Below are 13451 nucleotides of genomic sequence, written 5' to 3'. Positions count from 1 at the left end.
CCCCGGGGCTGAGCTCCCCTCACTCACACGGTTCCCCCCCGCCATTTTAATCAGTGACTAGTCGAGCTGTCAGCGTGGCTCACCCTTCTCCAGTAACAGGGCCAGCCTTGATGCCCCATTGCTGTATCTGCCTCTCACAGTCCTGTGTGTCCCATAGCCCTAGACCAGGGGTAGGCAACCTATGGCACGGGTGCCGAAGGCGGCATGCGAGCTGATTTTCAGTGGCACTCACACTGCCTGGGTCCTGGCCACCGGTCCGGGAGGCTCTGCAATTTAATTTAATTTTAAATGAAGCTTCTTAAACATTTTAAAAACCTTATTTACTTTACATACAACAATAGTTGAGTTATATATTATAGACTTACAGAAAGAGACCTTCTAAAAAGGTTAAAATGTATGACTGGCATGCGAAACCTTACATTAGAGTGAATAAATGAAGACTCGGCACACCACGTCTGAAAGGTTGCCGACCCCTGGTCTAGAGCGACCGCCTTGGGTTGTACTACAGGGCTACGGTCTTCTCCTTCATATCCCTCCTGCAGACCCATTTCTGCTGCTGTGCTCCCAAGAAATTAGGCACTAATAATTGGGAGGATTCGAGGCATTTGGGAGTCAGCCATAAATCTCATACAACATGCATGCATTGTTTTATTCTCTCCCCTTCTTCAGATGTTGCTTTCTTCTTGAAGTTAAGCTTTTCAGGACAGAGACTGCCTTCCTATGTGGTTGTACCGCACCTAGCACATTTTACCTGCAATTGCAGTATAAATAACAGGAGACTATCTAAAATGGTATCAGCCTTTCATTGCAATTTACTGCCCTACATACTGTATGTTCCTGAAAACATTCACTATTGCATTCCCTGATTAAACCTTGTCTCCTTGATTTCCATGGGTCAAAACAACATTTTTTCCCATTGATAAGAATTTTAGGGAAATGTACATCATTGGGCTCTTTGTGAGACAATATTAGGCCTTGTCTGGGCTAGGATTAAGGTTTGGTGCTACCCATATTAGCAAATGTGTTGACCAGTGTGTTTTAAATCATGTTAAACTTGTGGAGTTAAAGTCTGGAAAGATCCCTAGGCTTTAACTCAGCCAGTTTTGCCTGTGTTAAAGGTAGTGTGCCTTGTCTAGACTAGACTTAAAATGTGTTTCTTAGTCTGTGTTAAGATGTGCTTTAACATCACAGCCTTAACTCCTAGTTTAGATAAGGCCTTATTTTTTCTGATACATTTGTAGATACATGTGATGTATTCAGAACTCTTACAGTAGCATTTCACTCATATTCAGAATATTTAACATTGCTGGGTTAAGAACCTTCTAAAAGCTGCCCTGTTTCTTTAAGAGAAGTCTTTGGAAGGGACATACCCATAGCAAAACTCTCTTAAACTTCCATGGATTGGTTATCCTCTCATGACTGGCAAGTCTAGAGCATTGTCTCTGTTTCTAATTGGTTGGTCTTTTTATCCATCTTTCACCCTATTCTGAGCTTTGTGGATATCAGGCTACTTTGAGAGAAGCATGAAAGAGATTTTTCATGGTGCCATGAATTTTGACTTCTTTGTGATTAACATACTGTATAAATAAATGTACACAAGGCTAAAGATTTACACTGATGTTGAAAGTGCAACTCAACAGCAGCATTATATGTTTGAACGGAACAGAAGTGAGAAACTAAGACAACTCAAAAAAGAATGTAAGTGGATAATTAATTTACACTCTCAAGTGCATTTTTCCTTCTAGGAAGTTTGTTGGCTTTCTTATTCATTTTACTGGAGAGTAGTTACCTAATGAATGTGACCAGAAAGTCAGTGTGAATTTTAAAAAGGGTAATGATGAATTAAGTACATTAATTGAAGGAATATCTCAATCATCCTTAGCAAAATGAGTTGTGACTAACCAGGGAAGTTGGGAGGTACAGCAAAACAGATATTCTCTTAAGGGCCAGTTGAACAATTTTGTGAATCCTCAGTAAAGTTATTTTTGGGGAGCATCCCCTCAATTTTTCCTTCTCCCTTTCATCTTCTTCCTATCTTCCTTTTCCCTCATGCTCAGGAGGGAAAATGTATAATAGACATTCGCTCTTTTCCCAACTAATCAAGGTAGTTACACAGCATCAGACTGTAGAGCCTTATATTAAATTTGGGATTGTCCCTACACTGTTCCACCCTGCCCCCTGCTGAATAGAAGTCCCATTGGCTGTGTGTTTCTTGGGTTTCAAAAATCTACCTTTAATCCTTCTAACAAATCAGTTATTTAAAAAAATAGTTGTTACAGGAAATTGGGAGTACAAATTATTTAGTGGATATTGAAAGCATGCACGGTCATGCCACTTTGAGAGAATAGTTAATTTTCCAACATTAAAAATGGAAATGCCTTTTACAGAATATCCTGCTCATATGATCCACATTTATTTTAAAAAAGGATGGAAAGTATAATCGCACTGAGACATTTCAGTCTTCTTCCCTTTCTCTCTTTCTTTGTTGTTGTGTTTTCTTCTTTTTTCACATGCACCTTTTTTATGGCACTGGTCACAGCATGCCAGGAGGGGAATGCATAAATGTTGAGAGTAGGGAAAACCAGGGTAAAATAAAGCAAATATTATCCGTTTCAGATTGGAATAATAGTGTGATGTAAAAGGCATGTTCTAAAGAAGCCTGTAGTGATGTTATGAAGAAAGGATGCTACTCTAGCAGAGTATATTGCCAGTGAAAATTAATGTTTGATCAAATAAGACTTGCTTTTGAAAGATCTACACATACATATTTTTATTCAATAACACCCAGTCTTGAGAAGTGCTGAATGTTCTCGGATTCCAATGGGATTTAAAGAGGAGTTGATGGCAATTAGCATCTCTCTGGCAGTGCTCAGTACCTTGCAGGATTGAGTTTTATAGTTGCCTTTTTTAAATTATATTTCATTTCTTATATAGATTTTCATATAAGAAGCAGAACTACTACAGCCTCCTGAGCAGAAGCTTCTGCAGTGTGAACAAAAGGCAAAGATGCACAGTAGCTGTCATGAAGTAAGAGCGCTGTATCTGACATAGTTTGTATCAAATCACTTGCTTTCACATCCCATGCATTTCACAGCAGCAAAGGCAAACACTGTACATTTGACTTGAGCAGTGTAGTGTCTGGATTTCAGTGGTAATGGTAATTTTTAGGTCAAGAAGTAATGGTGAGTGGGAAAGGTGGGATATTAGGTGCTCATGGAAGTATAGCACAGTAGTTGGGATCAAGGGTGGGATTTTGAGAAGCACCCAGCAATGATCTAACTCTGCTTCCATTTAAGTCAATGGTAAAACTCCTGTCTACTTGAATGAGAGACAAGTTAACCCAATGCTGAGCATTTTAAAATATCCTACCCTTGGTCATTTTCACTGCCTAAGGGGGTCTAGGGTTTTGCCATGGACTTTACTGGTAGAATGATTGACAGGGCCAGCTTCAGCTTTTTTGCCACCCCAAGTGGCGAAGCGGGGGGAAAAAAAAAGATGAAGCCGTGATTGGCAGCACTTCGGTGGCAGCTCTACTGCACCACTTCATTCTTCAGTGGCAATTCGGCGGCGGGTCCGCCGCCGAATTGCCGCCGAAGACCCAGACGTGCCGCCCCTTTCCATTGGCCGCCCCAAGCACCTGCTTCCTTTGCTGGTGCCTGGAGCCGGCCCTGATGATTGACCCCAAAATAATTAAATGACTTGGGATACAGTGTTAGCTTAAAGGTGTTATGGGCATGACTTTTGAGGATTGTTTGGTAATATTCAGGTAGAGAATCCGAAAACCAAGGTGCCAAGTTTAAAGATGCTGAATAACATGATAATAAAAGCTTTGTTAATCAAAATAAACTATTACCTTGATTCTTCTCTTATTTGCACTGGTGTAAATCAGGAGTAATTTAACTGACACACGGAGTTACACTGGTGTAATTGTGGTACAAGTGAGAGGAGATTGCAACACTACAGTCTTAGGTGAAATGTTTCTGTTTTGTTAAACCTCATTGTTGGGTGGGTTCTGGTTACTTTTGCCATTTACCAGTCTAAAGGCTACAGTTGTACAATTTGTTAAAGGAATGCTATGAAGTTAAAAAAAACTTCTTTACAATTCCTTACCTATGTTACTAATAAAACATGAGATTATCAATAAACATACAACTGATAATCCTCTTCCTTTGTGTCTTCCACTATGTTCACCTTTCAAACATTTGCTATTATTTGACCTCACATTACCCACATATGGCCAGTCTAATTAGAATTCAGAATAACAGAGTCTTTTGATTAATGTAGAACAGTGTTTCCCAAACTTGGGACGCCGCTTGTTTAGGGAAAGCCCCTGTCGGGCCGGGCCGGTTTGTTTGCCTGCCACGTCCGCAGGTCCAGCCGATCGTGGCTCCCACTGGCCACGGTTCGCTGCTGCAGGCCAATGGGAGCTGCTGGAAGCGCCGGCCAGTACGTCCTTCGGCCCGCGCCACTTCCAGCAGCTCCCATTGGCCTGGAGCAGCGAACTGCGGCCAGTGGGAGCCGCGATCGGCCGGACCTGCAGACGCGGCAGGTAAACAAACCGGCCCGGCCCGCCATGGTCTTTTCCTACACAAGCAGCGTCCCAAGTTTGGGGAACACTGATGTAGAACATGAATGGAACGTTATACTCCACTTTCAGACAAACAGAGAAGTCAGCAGCCAAATACTGAAGTAGTCACAATACGGGTTGGGTTTGAACATTGTCAGTCTAGGCTTGATATTGAGAAGTGCTGCACACCAAGAGGTCCATTTGAATTCAATGGAACCTGGAGGAGCTCAGCACCTGTGCAATTCATGTTCCCTGTAATTTAGGCTTCTTAAACAACAGAGTGTTCTTTTTCTGTTAGTATAACTAGGCCCTCTCGGAGCTCATGAGGTGTATAGCTCTGGCAAGAATTTGCTATGGAGGCCATCACTGGAAAATGGCAGAAGCTCATGTTAATTTGGCTGAGGGATACCACCAGCTTAAAGGTGAGTTTACAAAATTCAGAGCTCACTATTTTAGGACCAAATCCTCCAGTCCTTTCACAGTCAAAGCTCTCAATGACTTCAGCAAGGATTGCAAGATTTTGCCCTGAGCTTTTCATAGAATGTTAGGGTTGGATGGGACCTTAGGAGATCATCTAGTCCAACCCCCTGCTTAAAGCAGAATCAATCCCCAACTGGCCCCCTCAAGGATTGAACTCTCAACCCTGGGTTTAGCAGGCCAATGCGCAAACCACTGAGCTATCCCTCCCCCCTTTTCAAAAGGATGGTTTATGCTTATCAAGTCAATGAAACAGAAGTAAAGCCATTTTAATTTAAAAAGAAATAAAAGGATGAGCTAAAGAACACACTGATTTACTGGCTAAAGCTGTTAGTATATCTTTTCTCTCTGGAATCTTCTGTAACTAAAGAATTTTCCAAAGTATGTGTGCCAAAGAATTTTCATAGCAGAAATACTGTGTTGAAAAGAGAAGGTGTATGAAGATTCAGAATTTATCACACTAAGGTAAAATCATTTGGAAAGAATACTCAGCAATAACAACTTTTCATCCTCCCAAAATGTGAGGATCCTAAGAAGAAAATAGGCTTATTAAAGGAGGTATAATGGGGAATTTTTGAGACCAAATCTGGGACATCTGTGAAAACTGTAAATGTTAAAGTAATCCTGCCTGTGGCGTTTCCTTTTTGAAAATGCTTTTGAATATGTATGGTTCATACAAGTTCAGTTTACAGCTAAGTCCAAGATAACTGTTTACTTTACCCCTTACAAATTTCTAAGTAACTTTACAAATATGTGTGTGGTGATCTGTCTCCTGCAATGTGTTCTTCACGAACACGAGAAAACTTTTCAGGTTCAATCCATGCTTGAATACCTAGGAATCTTCAGAATTAATCTTGCTTTTCAGTTAAATATAGAAGCCTTGGGAGAGGCAAGGGATCATGGGAATTGTGGGTTATCATGTTGTCCGTATTCCTTAACAAAGAGCCATGTCTATGCTTTTATGTTGAGTTTCTCTAAACATCAGTTGAATAAGATAACAAATCAGACATGTCAGGTTAATCAGTGAACAAGACTTACAATGTTTAAGCATGCATAAGAATCTTTATAATTATGTATATCACAATACGCAGTAATGTTGATGAGCATTTGGCCAGGTCACTGCTTGAATGAGAGAACTTTAAGGAGCTGCAAGAAGTGGTGTTGGTGATTCAGTAAATGTCACTCTTTCTTCCCTCCGAATCTGTATGAAACCAGTGCCAAAGCACAGTATTAATGGGTGTTGTGCTGCTGGAGGTGCCAGCTTTTAGATTAGATGTAAACTTAAGTCCCAAGAACTCACTGAAGTCCCATGACCAGGTTCTGATTAGTATTTCTGTTGTCTCCTCTTTTTGAGATGATTTATTTGTACCTTGCCATGGTTTTTGCACTTGTTCCTCTGAATTATTTCTCCTTTTTGTTTGAAAAATTCAGTAAATTAATAAATCCTCCTGGCACTTCTCTTAAGAACTGGGGTGTTATCCTCCATGTCCTGGTTAAGTTCCAACTTGGACAAAATTCACCCAGTCAGTTTCAAGTGGCTACAGTGTTCTTTATTTTTCTACTTACAGAACATGTGTGGATGCATTTCAGTGATGAGTAAAATGATCCCTCTAAATACACTGGATGCAGTTCTGCAAGGTGTTATACTCCCTCATATTTCAATGGAAACTGGGATGGATCTCTGTACCTTGCAGGGTCAGCTCCATAGTCCGTAGTTCTGTAGAGCACTTTAAGGCATCCAAACAATACTATATAAATCTGCTTTATTATATGATTATTAAAATAAAACCAATTAATGCATTTTAGGATTTTGTTTTTAGTTACATTTGCAATAGACTGTTTACTAAATAAGAAACATTGGCAACTCTTTTGACCAGTTGTTTGCATTAATTGAAATTAGCTTGAGTTCTCCAATTCCATCATGCATTCTGTTTCCTTTATCTTTAAAAAGAAATGTGGCTTGCGTCAGAGGACTTCAGTAATGGATCTGTGAGGATAAAAAATTGAATATATTTTGGTTTTTACAGACATGAATCTTGATTTTCAGGTAGATTGAATGTAATCCCATTGTTGTTGCCCAAATCTCTTGGTTTAGCTCTGCCTCTGGCTGGAAAACCTGAATATACTTTCTAGATTAAATTAAGCCAAAGCCTTCCAACAGGAGAAGGAAACATCGTAATCCTCAGCATACATGTAGAAGTAGTTATGTTTTCCTCATGAGAATCTAAAAGCTGAATCACCCACAGAAGACTTTTTTTTTTTTCTCATTTATGTTCACAGGATTTTCACTACAAGCACAGCAACATGCAGAAAAAGCCAAAGAAATTCTTCTTGCCAGCTCACCTATCCCTTCTTCTGATTCTGAACAAAGAATGGACATTCTTAAGTGCTCAGTTGCCATTTTTCATACATTAGGAAGATCATTAACTGCTCTTCACAAATATCCTTTCTCAGTTTTATTTGTTACTTGCAATTGGTTCTAGAAGTTTATTTCAGATAAATAGATTGGATCTGTTGAAATGATATGAACACCGACAAATGTACAGTGTTAATTTCTAGAATTGTCTATTGAAACATCCAATTGGAACCTCGTCGCCCTTAAAAAAAGCATATGTCCCCCCATATTCATGTTGTAATGCCAATAACAGTATTCCTTAGAGTGGTTAATAACTCTTGTGTATTTTTGCCAGAATGGACCTTAATCTCCAGGGAGTGGCCTGCATCTTTACTATCGTTGTTTAAATAACAGCGGTTACATCACTTCTGTTACTGTCACTTCAGTCCTATCATTATAAGTATCCGAGAAATGAAAACCTAGGTCCAAAATACAAACTGATTAGGTACATAGTAGACAGCAGATCCCACAGATTGAAATGTACAGTGAGAGCTCAAGACAAAATCCAAGTCTTTAGCCAGGAGATTGGAGGTGGTTAGGCCATTCATAAGGTCTAAAGCAAAATGTGGGTGGAAGAAATAAGGTGTTTCTGCCCTCTCCACCAGAGTAAAGAATTGTTAAGTTTGTAGAGCACTGACGCTGTCTGGCAGCTTTATAATTAAGAGATCCACTGACAGCATACCAAAGGTGCTGGATTTGTTGTCCTCACACACATTTTGTCATATGTTGCCTCTTCTCACCGTTGTGAGCAATAAAGTATGAAAGGGGACAAGATTCTTACTCTCTGGTCTTTTCAGAGAACAAATTCTTGTCTATTTCCTTTCTCTTTTTATAAGAACAAAGTAGCTAGGGAGAGCAGAGGTATGATAAAACATTTATACCCACTCATGGTCATGAATACGGATGCATCCACAGTGACGAAAAGTCAACACACAGAACTGAGATTGGTCACCCAGAACTGATATTCAGGGCCACCCAGAGGATTTAGGGGGCCTGGGGTCTTCGACGGCAGGGGGCTCCCGCCACCGAAGACCCGGCACTTCAGCGGCGGGTCCCGGGGCGGAAGGACCCCCCGCCGTGGGTCTTCAGGGCACTTCGGCAGCGGGTCCCGGGGCGGAAGGAACCCCCGCCGCGGGTCTTCAGGGCATTTCGTCGTAGGGTCCCGGAGCAGAAGGACCCCTCGCTGCCGAACTGCCGCTGAAGACCCGGAGCGGAAGAAGCTCCGGGGGCCCGGGCCCCGCGAGAGTTTTCCGGGGCCCCCGGAGCGAGTGAAGGACCCTACTCCAGGGGCCCCGAAAAAGTCTCGTGGGGGCCCAGGGCCTGGGGCAAAATGCCCCACTTGCCCCCCCCCCCCCCCGGGCGGCCCTGCTGATATTTCTATTAATTGTAAAACTGAAAGTTTTTTAGACATTAATTAAACCTCATAACACTCTGTTAGGTTGAGCAACCAATCTGACAGAGGGGTAAACAGACACAGACTGGTTCAGTTTATTTTCAAAGGTCACACAAAGTTGCATGGCAAAACATAGTCGGAATCAGGAGTCATGAATCCTACCTCTCCTCCAACGTCTGCACACTAGGTAAGGGACAACATCTCACTATATATTTTAACACTGTTGCAGCCTCACTGACAGTTTTCTCCCTTTCAGGAGGATATAGTAACTCAAAAGAAATTAGTTTTAGAAAGGCTTGCATTTTGAATCAACTTTTAAGTTGTTGTGAGTTCATGTGGATGTCTGGATATTTTAAAAGAGATGCTCAAATGCATTGTATTTTCCAAAACAAACATTTGCAGTACACTTGACATTCTTAATTTGCAGCATCTCACATGACACAAATTAAATCACAAAAGTGCCCTATACCTTTTTTCCGATTTTCCAAAGTATGCCAATTCTTTTAATAACCTACATGAAGTGAGTGCAGTTATCCTTAGCACTACTCAGATTGAAAGATTCAGAGAGAAATTTAATAAAAGCTCAGAAACTTTCAGAGGAACTGCTACAAAATGATCACATGCCACAGGACAAATGGATGGAAATCAAAGCAGGAGGAAGGGCGGCCAGCATGTCCCTCGGCCCGTGCCGCTTCCCGCAGCCCCCATTGGCCTGGAGCAGCGACCCGCGGCCAGTCGGAGCCGCGATCGGCCGAACCTGCGGACGCCGCAGGTAAACAAACCGGCCCAGCCCACCAGGGGCTTTCCCTGAACAAGTGGCGGCCCTAGTTTGAGAACCACTGCAATAGAGGGTTTGAAAGTGGTTTTATAAATCTGCCGTTTCGTACATTCACTAAGGGGGAGGTCCTACTAGTAGTTTTACAATTTACTCTTCACTTTGAATGCAAAGATGAATGTATACGACTCCCTTCAGAGACCATCCATACTGCTTCTTAATTAGCACAAGGGTCGCTATGGAATTATGTGAGCTGTTCCACCCATTTCTTGCCAAAACAGGACCAACCTGGGATTTGAAATTCTCCCACATCCTACAGCTATATCACTGGCCCACCGCTACCTACCCCTTTTTAAATGATGTTATGGTGTCCCATTCAGCCTGGATGGGCTTTCATGGTCTTCCCTGAGCAATCGGTCATAGGTTTATGATGAAGTTATTTCTTCACTTGAAGCCCTGCCAAAGCAGTGACTCAGCAGTGTGAATTCATTGGCTGGAGGGCCCTGCGGCCTCCATGATCTTTCACCCTGAATTCTATTCCATCTGCTGTTTTGGTTACAGTAGCAACATGGCTGAAAGATGAGATTAGGAATTTTTTTCTTGCTTGATACTATCATGGTCTCTTCAGTTTATGTCACCAGACTCTCTGTGCAGTGCTCATATATCTGTGCTTGACAGCTGATCTTTCAAGGCTTGACCCTGCATACCACAGAAGTGACATGTTGCTTTTATAATCACAAGGTTAAAAATGATGAGCAGGACAGGGAGTGCTGGGAACCTGATCTTGCATTAAGGAAAGTGCTGCTGTGTAGCTGCTAAGTTACTCCTGTCCAATAGCAAGAGGCCGGCTAAGAGGGGAGTTTATTGCTAAGAAATCATCATCTCGCTGCCTACACCCTGCCTCTTGAGAGGGGGCTGGAGACTTACTTCTGCTTGGAGCAGAGCATTATGCCTCCTAGTGTGTAACCTTATTTGTGGCCACACATACCAATTACACTTGCATTGAAGTGCAGCAACTTTGCAGGAGAAGACCTATGTGTTCTCCAGTCACCACTGGCCTGGAAAGTAGAGCTCCACCAACTAGTCTATTATTTGAGCTCCACCAACTAGTCTAAATTCTGTCCCTGGAGTTAATTGGCATAATTCCATTGACTAGAATTGCACGTTCTTATACCAGAGCTAAATATGGCCCCAGTCAGATGCCTGACTGATGATGTATGGTACTGTGTTTCCAGGCAAGTTGCACAAGCTTGGAAAGATGCAGGTAGTGGCTTCTGTAATCTAATAGTAAAGCCTTCTGTAGTCATCATAAGCTGTCTTGCTTAGATAGGGCCAGATATAAACATGAAGTCATGATAATGGTTTTAAGGTTTTGTTGTTATTGTCGCAAGATTTGTAGCTCTCAGTTTTGCAGATTCAGGGGATTCAGATACTTCATCTGAACTTTTGGGTTTAGAGCTGAACCTGCACAATTTGAATCTCTTGAGGCTCCGCAATCACTAGTTTTGATGGATAAGCCTTTTCCATCCAATATTGTGGATACTGCTCATGTTGAAACACATTCACTAATTGCACTTTGTAAATTTGACTTTGAAATTCAAAAACATTCATTCCACAGTCAAAGGCCTGTCTTGTCAGTAGTGGAGTCAACAACGTTAGTTTTGGTGACATGTCACAGAAAAATGAATTGGTTTCTCTTTTAGTGGCAATTAAAAATAATATATTCTGAGCTAATTCACATTTTAAACCTTGTGCTCACACCGAAAAGTAGGTTTTCTTGGACACAGTTCTCTTTTGAGAAGTACATAAGGATGGTCCCACTGGGATTTGGTGGAGCCTCTTCCCAGGAGGGGAAGCACTTGATGGTGGTCTGTGGAGAGCTAGTGGGTAAATAGTTCTCTTTTCCAACTGCTAAATCTGATTATATGAATCTAAAAATACATTAAATACTTTCATAATATTTTCCAAATGACCAATTGCTCTAGTTGCCACAGGGGTGTTATATGATTGCAAATGGGAGGAGGGGGTGATCCTTTGGATCACTAACAGCAAGCGGGACATACATGAGATAATCTTTCAGTTAAGTAATATTGCCAACCACAAACATTCCAAAATCATGGGTCAGGCTCCCAAAATCATGAGATTTTTAAAATAATGGGTGAAATCCTGGTCTCATTGCTGTTAGTGGTAAAGCTCCCTTTGATTTCTATGGAGGCAGGATTTCATCCAGTAAATTTGGGGCTCTTTATTTGCCTTCTGCTTTTTGAGCCTATAGGGTTCATGATTTCAACTTTTTCTTCCACAACCGTTACAATTTTCTTTTAATAAAAACTGATATCTCAAGTAATCACCTGATTCCACAAGCTGGAGCTTTAAAAAGATCCTCAAAATATCACAAGAATCACAATAAAAGCACAAGTGTTGGCAACACTGATTAAGATGTCGTGTACACTATGAAAAAATTTGCTGACCTCTGCCATAGATTCTAGGGACCCAATGCAGGAAAACATATCTATTTAGGAAGTTTAAATTTAAGCAGCTTTACTTTCTGTTTTCCTCATTATATTTTGTACTTTCAATCTTTCCAAATTTGTGTTAAAAGAAATGGAAAAGAGCTAGTTCATCCTCTGGCCTGGGCTTTGATTGTTCCCTACAACGTCCAGTGTTTGCTACTGCTTCATCCAGTCTCAGTTTAAATTACTGCAGCCAATTGGGTTGCCACACCATTTCCACTGGGAGAGATACTGTTCCACAGTCTGCTCAGTATCAAAATTAAGACATTTTTACCACATATGCCATCCAGATTTACCTTCGCTTAAAATTTCATCTTTATTGTTTCTACTTATTCCTATCTTTTGCAACATCCTAATTAAGGCCTTTCCTTTTTTGATGTTCACACCTTTCACAGAATCGTAGAAATGTAGGTCTGGAAGGGACCTCAAGAGGTCATTTACTCCAGCCCACTCTGCTGAGGCAGGCAGGCAAGGACACTTACACCGAGGACAATACCAAAATGTTAAGATCTTTATTAAAATGAATGAAAGAATAAGCAAAGATATAAAACACAGAGTCACAAAGAGGTAATACAATTCTATGGCCCCTGGTGGTAACATCTCTGTTCTAAAAGACTACTTAAACTAGCATACTCACACCTTTCCCTGAAGACCTGGTAGTTGGAGACAGAGGACCAGCCTCATCTCTGGCAGGCCCGATGAATTCGATGGTCCAGGCTCTCCAAATTGCTAGGGATCAGATTCGAGTGCTGAGTAGCTGAATAGCGAAGCTGAGCTGATAGCTTGATAGAAGATAGGAAAGAGCGACCCCCCCCCCATAGTTGTTTGCCCTCTTATTGGGTTCTGGCACTGCTTTAATCAGGGCACAACCTACCATGCTGAAATCTTATTTCCTCACCCAGATAAATCTTTGGGTACACTTACTCTATAGGCTAACATATATTCATATGTATTAATATCGATTATCTCATCCCCAAAACCGTTACCTTTGGCCTAAATCATGACTTCCATGTTCTGTGGTGTACCCTGCAGTTACCAATCTGTTCCAGAGTTATGGTAAACACATTCAGTTCTTTGTTCAGTACCCCAAAGTCAAAAGGGGTAACTGGTAGGCCATTTATCTATGGCAAAGGTTACAAACACTTATGCTAACTTGCTCTAGGTCAGTGTTTCCCAAACTTGGGACGCCGCTTGTGTAGGGAAAGCCCCTGGTGGGCCGGGCCGGTTTGTTTACCTGCCGCGTCCGCAGGTCCGGCCGATCGCGGCTCCCACTGCCCGCGGTTCGCTGCTCCAGGCCAATGGGAGCTGCGGGAAGCGGCGCGGGCCAAGGG

The 13451-nt window shown here is 41.8% G+C and overlaps 1 protein-coding gene across 1 annotated transcript in view; it reads left to right on the top strand.

The window, feature by feature from the left end:
• Positions 1-1589: 1589 nt before the first annotated feature.
• TTC23 (tetratricopeptide repeat domain 23) overlaps positions 1590-13451 on the top strand; it is a 42646-nt gene continuing 30784 nt past the window's right edge. The window contains 4 exon segments of the mRNA XM_029910753.1: positions 1590-1668; positions 2948-3027; positions 4866-4989; positions 7325-7513. Coding sequence (XP_029766613.1) covers positions 1590-1668; positions 2948-3027; positions 4866-4989; positions 7325-7513 — 472 coding nt within the window.

The sequence above is a fragment of the Terrapene carolina genome, unplaced genomic scaffold (genome assembly GCF_002925995.2).
Source record: "Terrapene carolina triunguis isolate 2854851 unplaced genomic scaffold, T_m_triunguis-2.0 Scaffold67, whole genome shotgun sequence".
Taxonomy (NCBI): domain Eukaryota; kingdom Metazoa; phylum Chordata; order Testudines; family Emydidae; genus Terrapene; species Terrapene triunguis.
The sequence above is the reverse complement of the archived record's forward strand: the minus strand, read 5'-3'. Positions and strand labels throughout refer to the sequence as shown.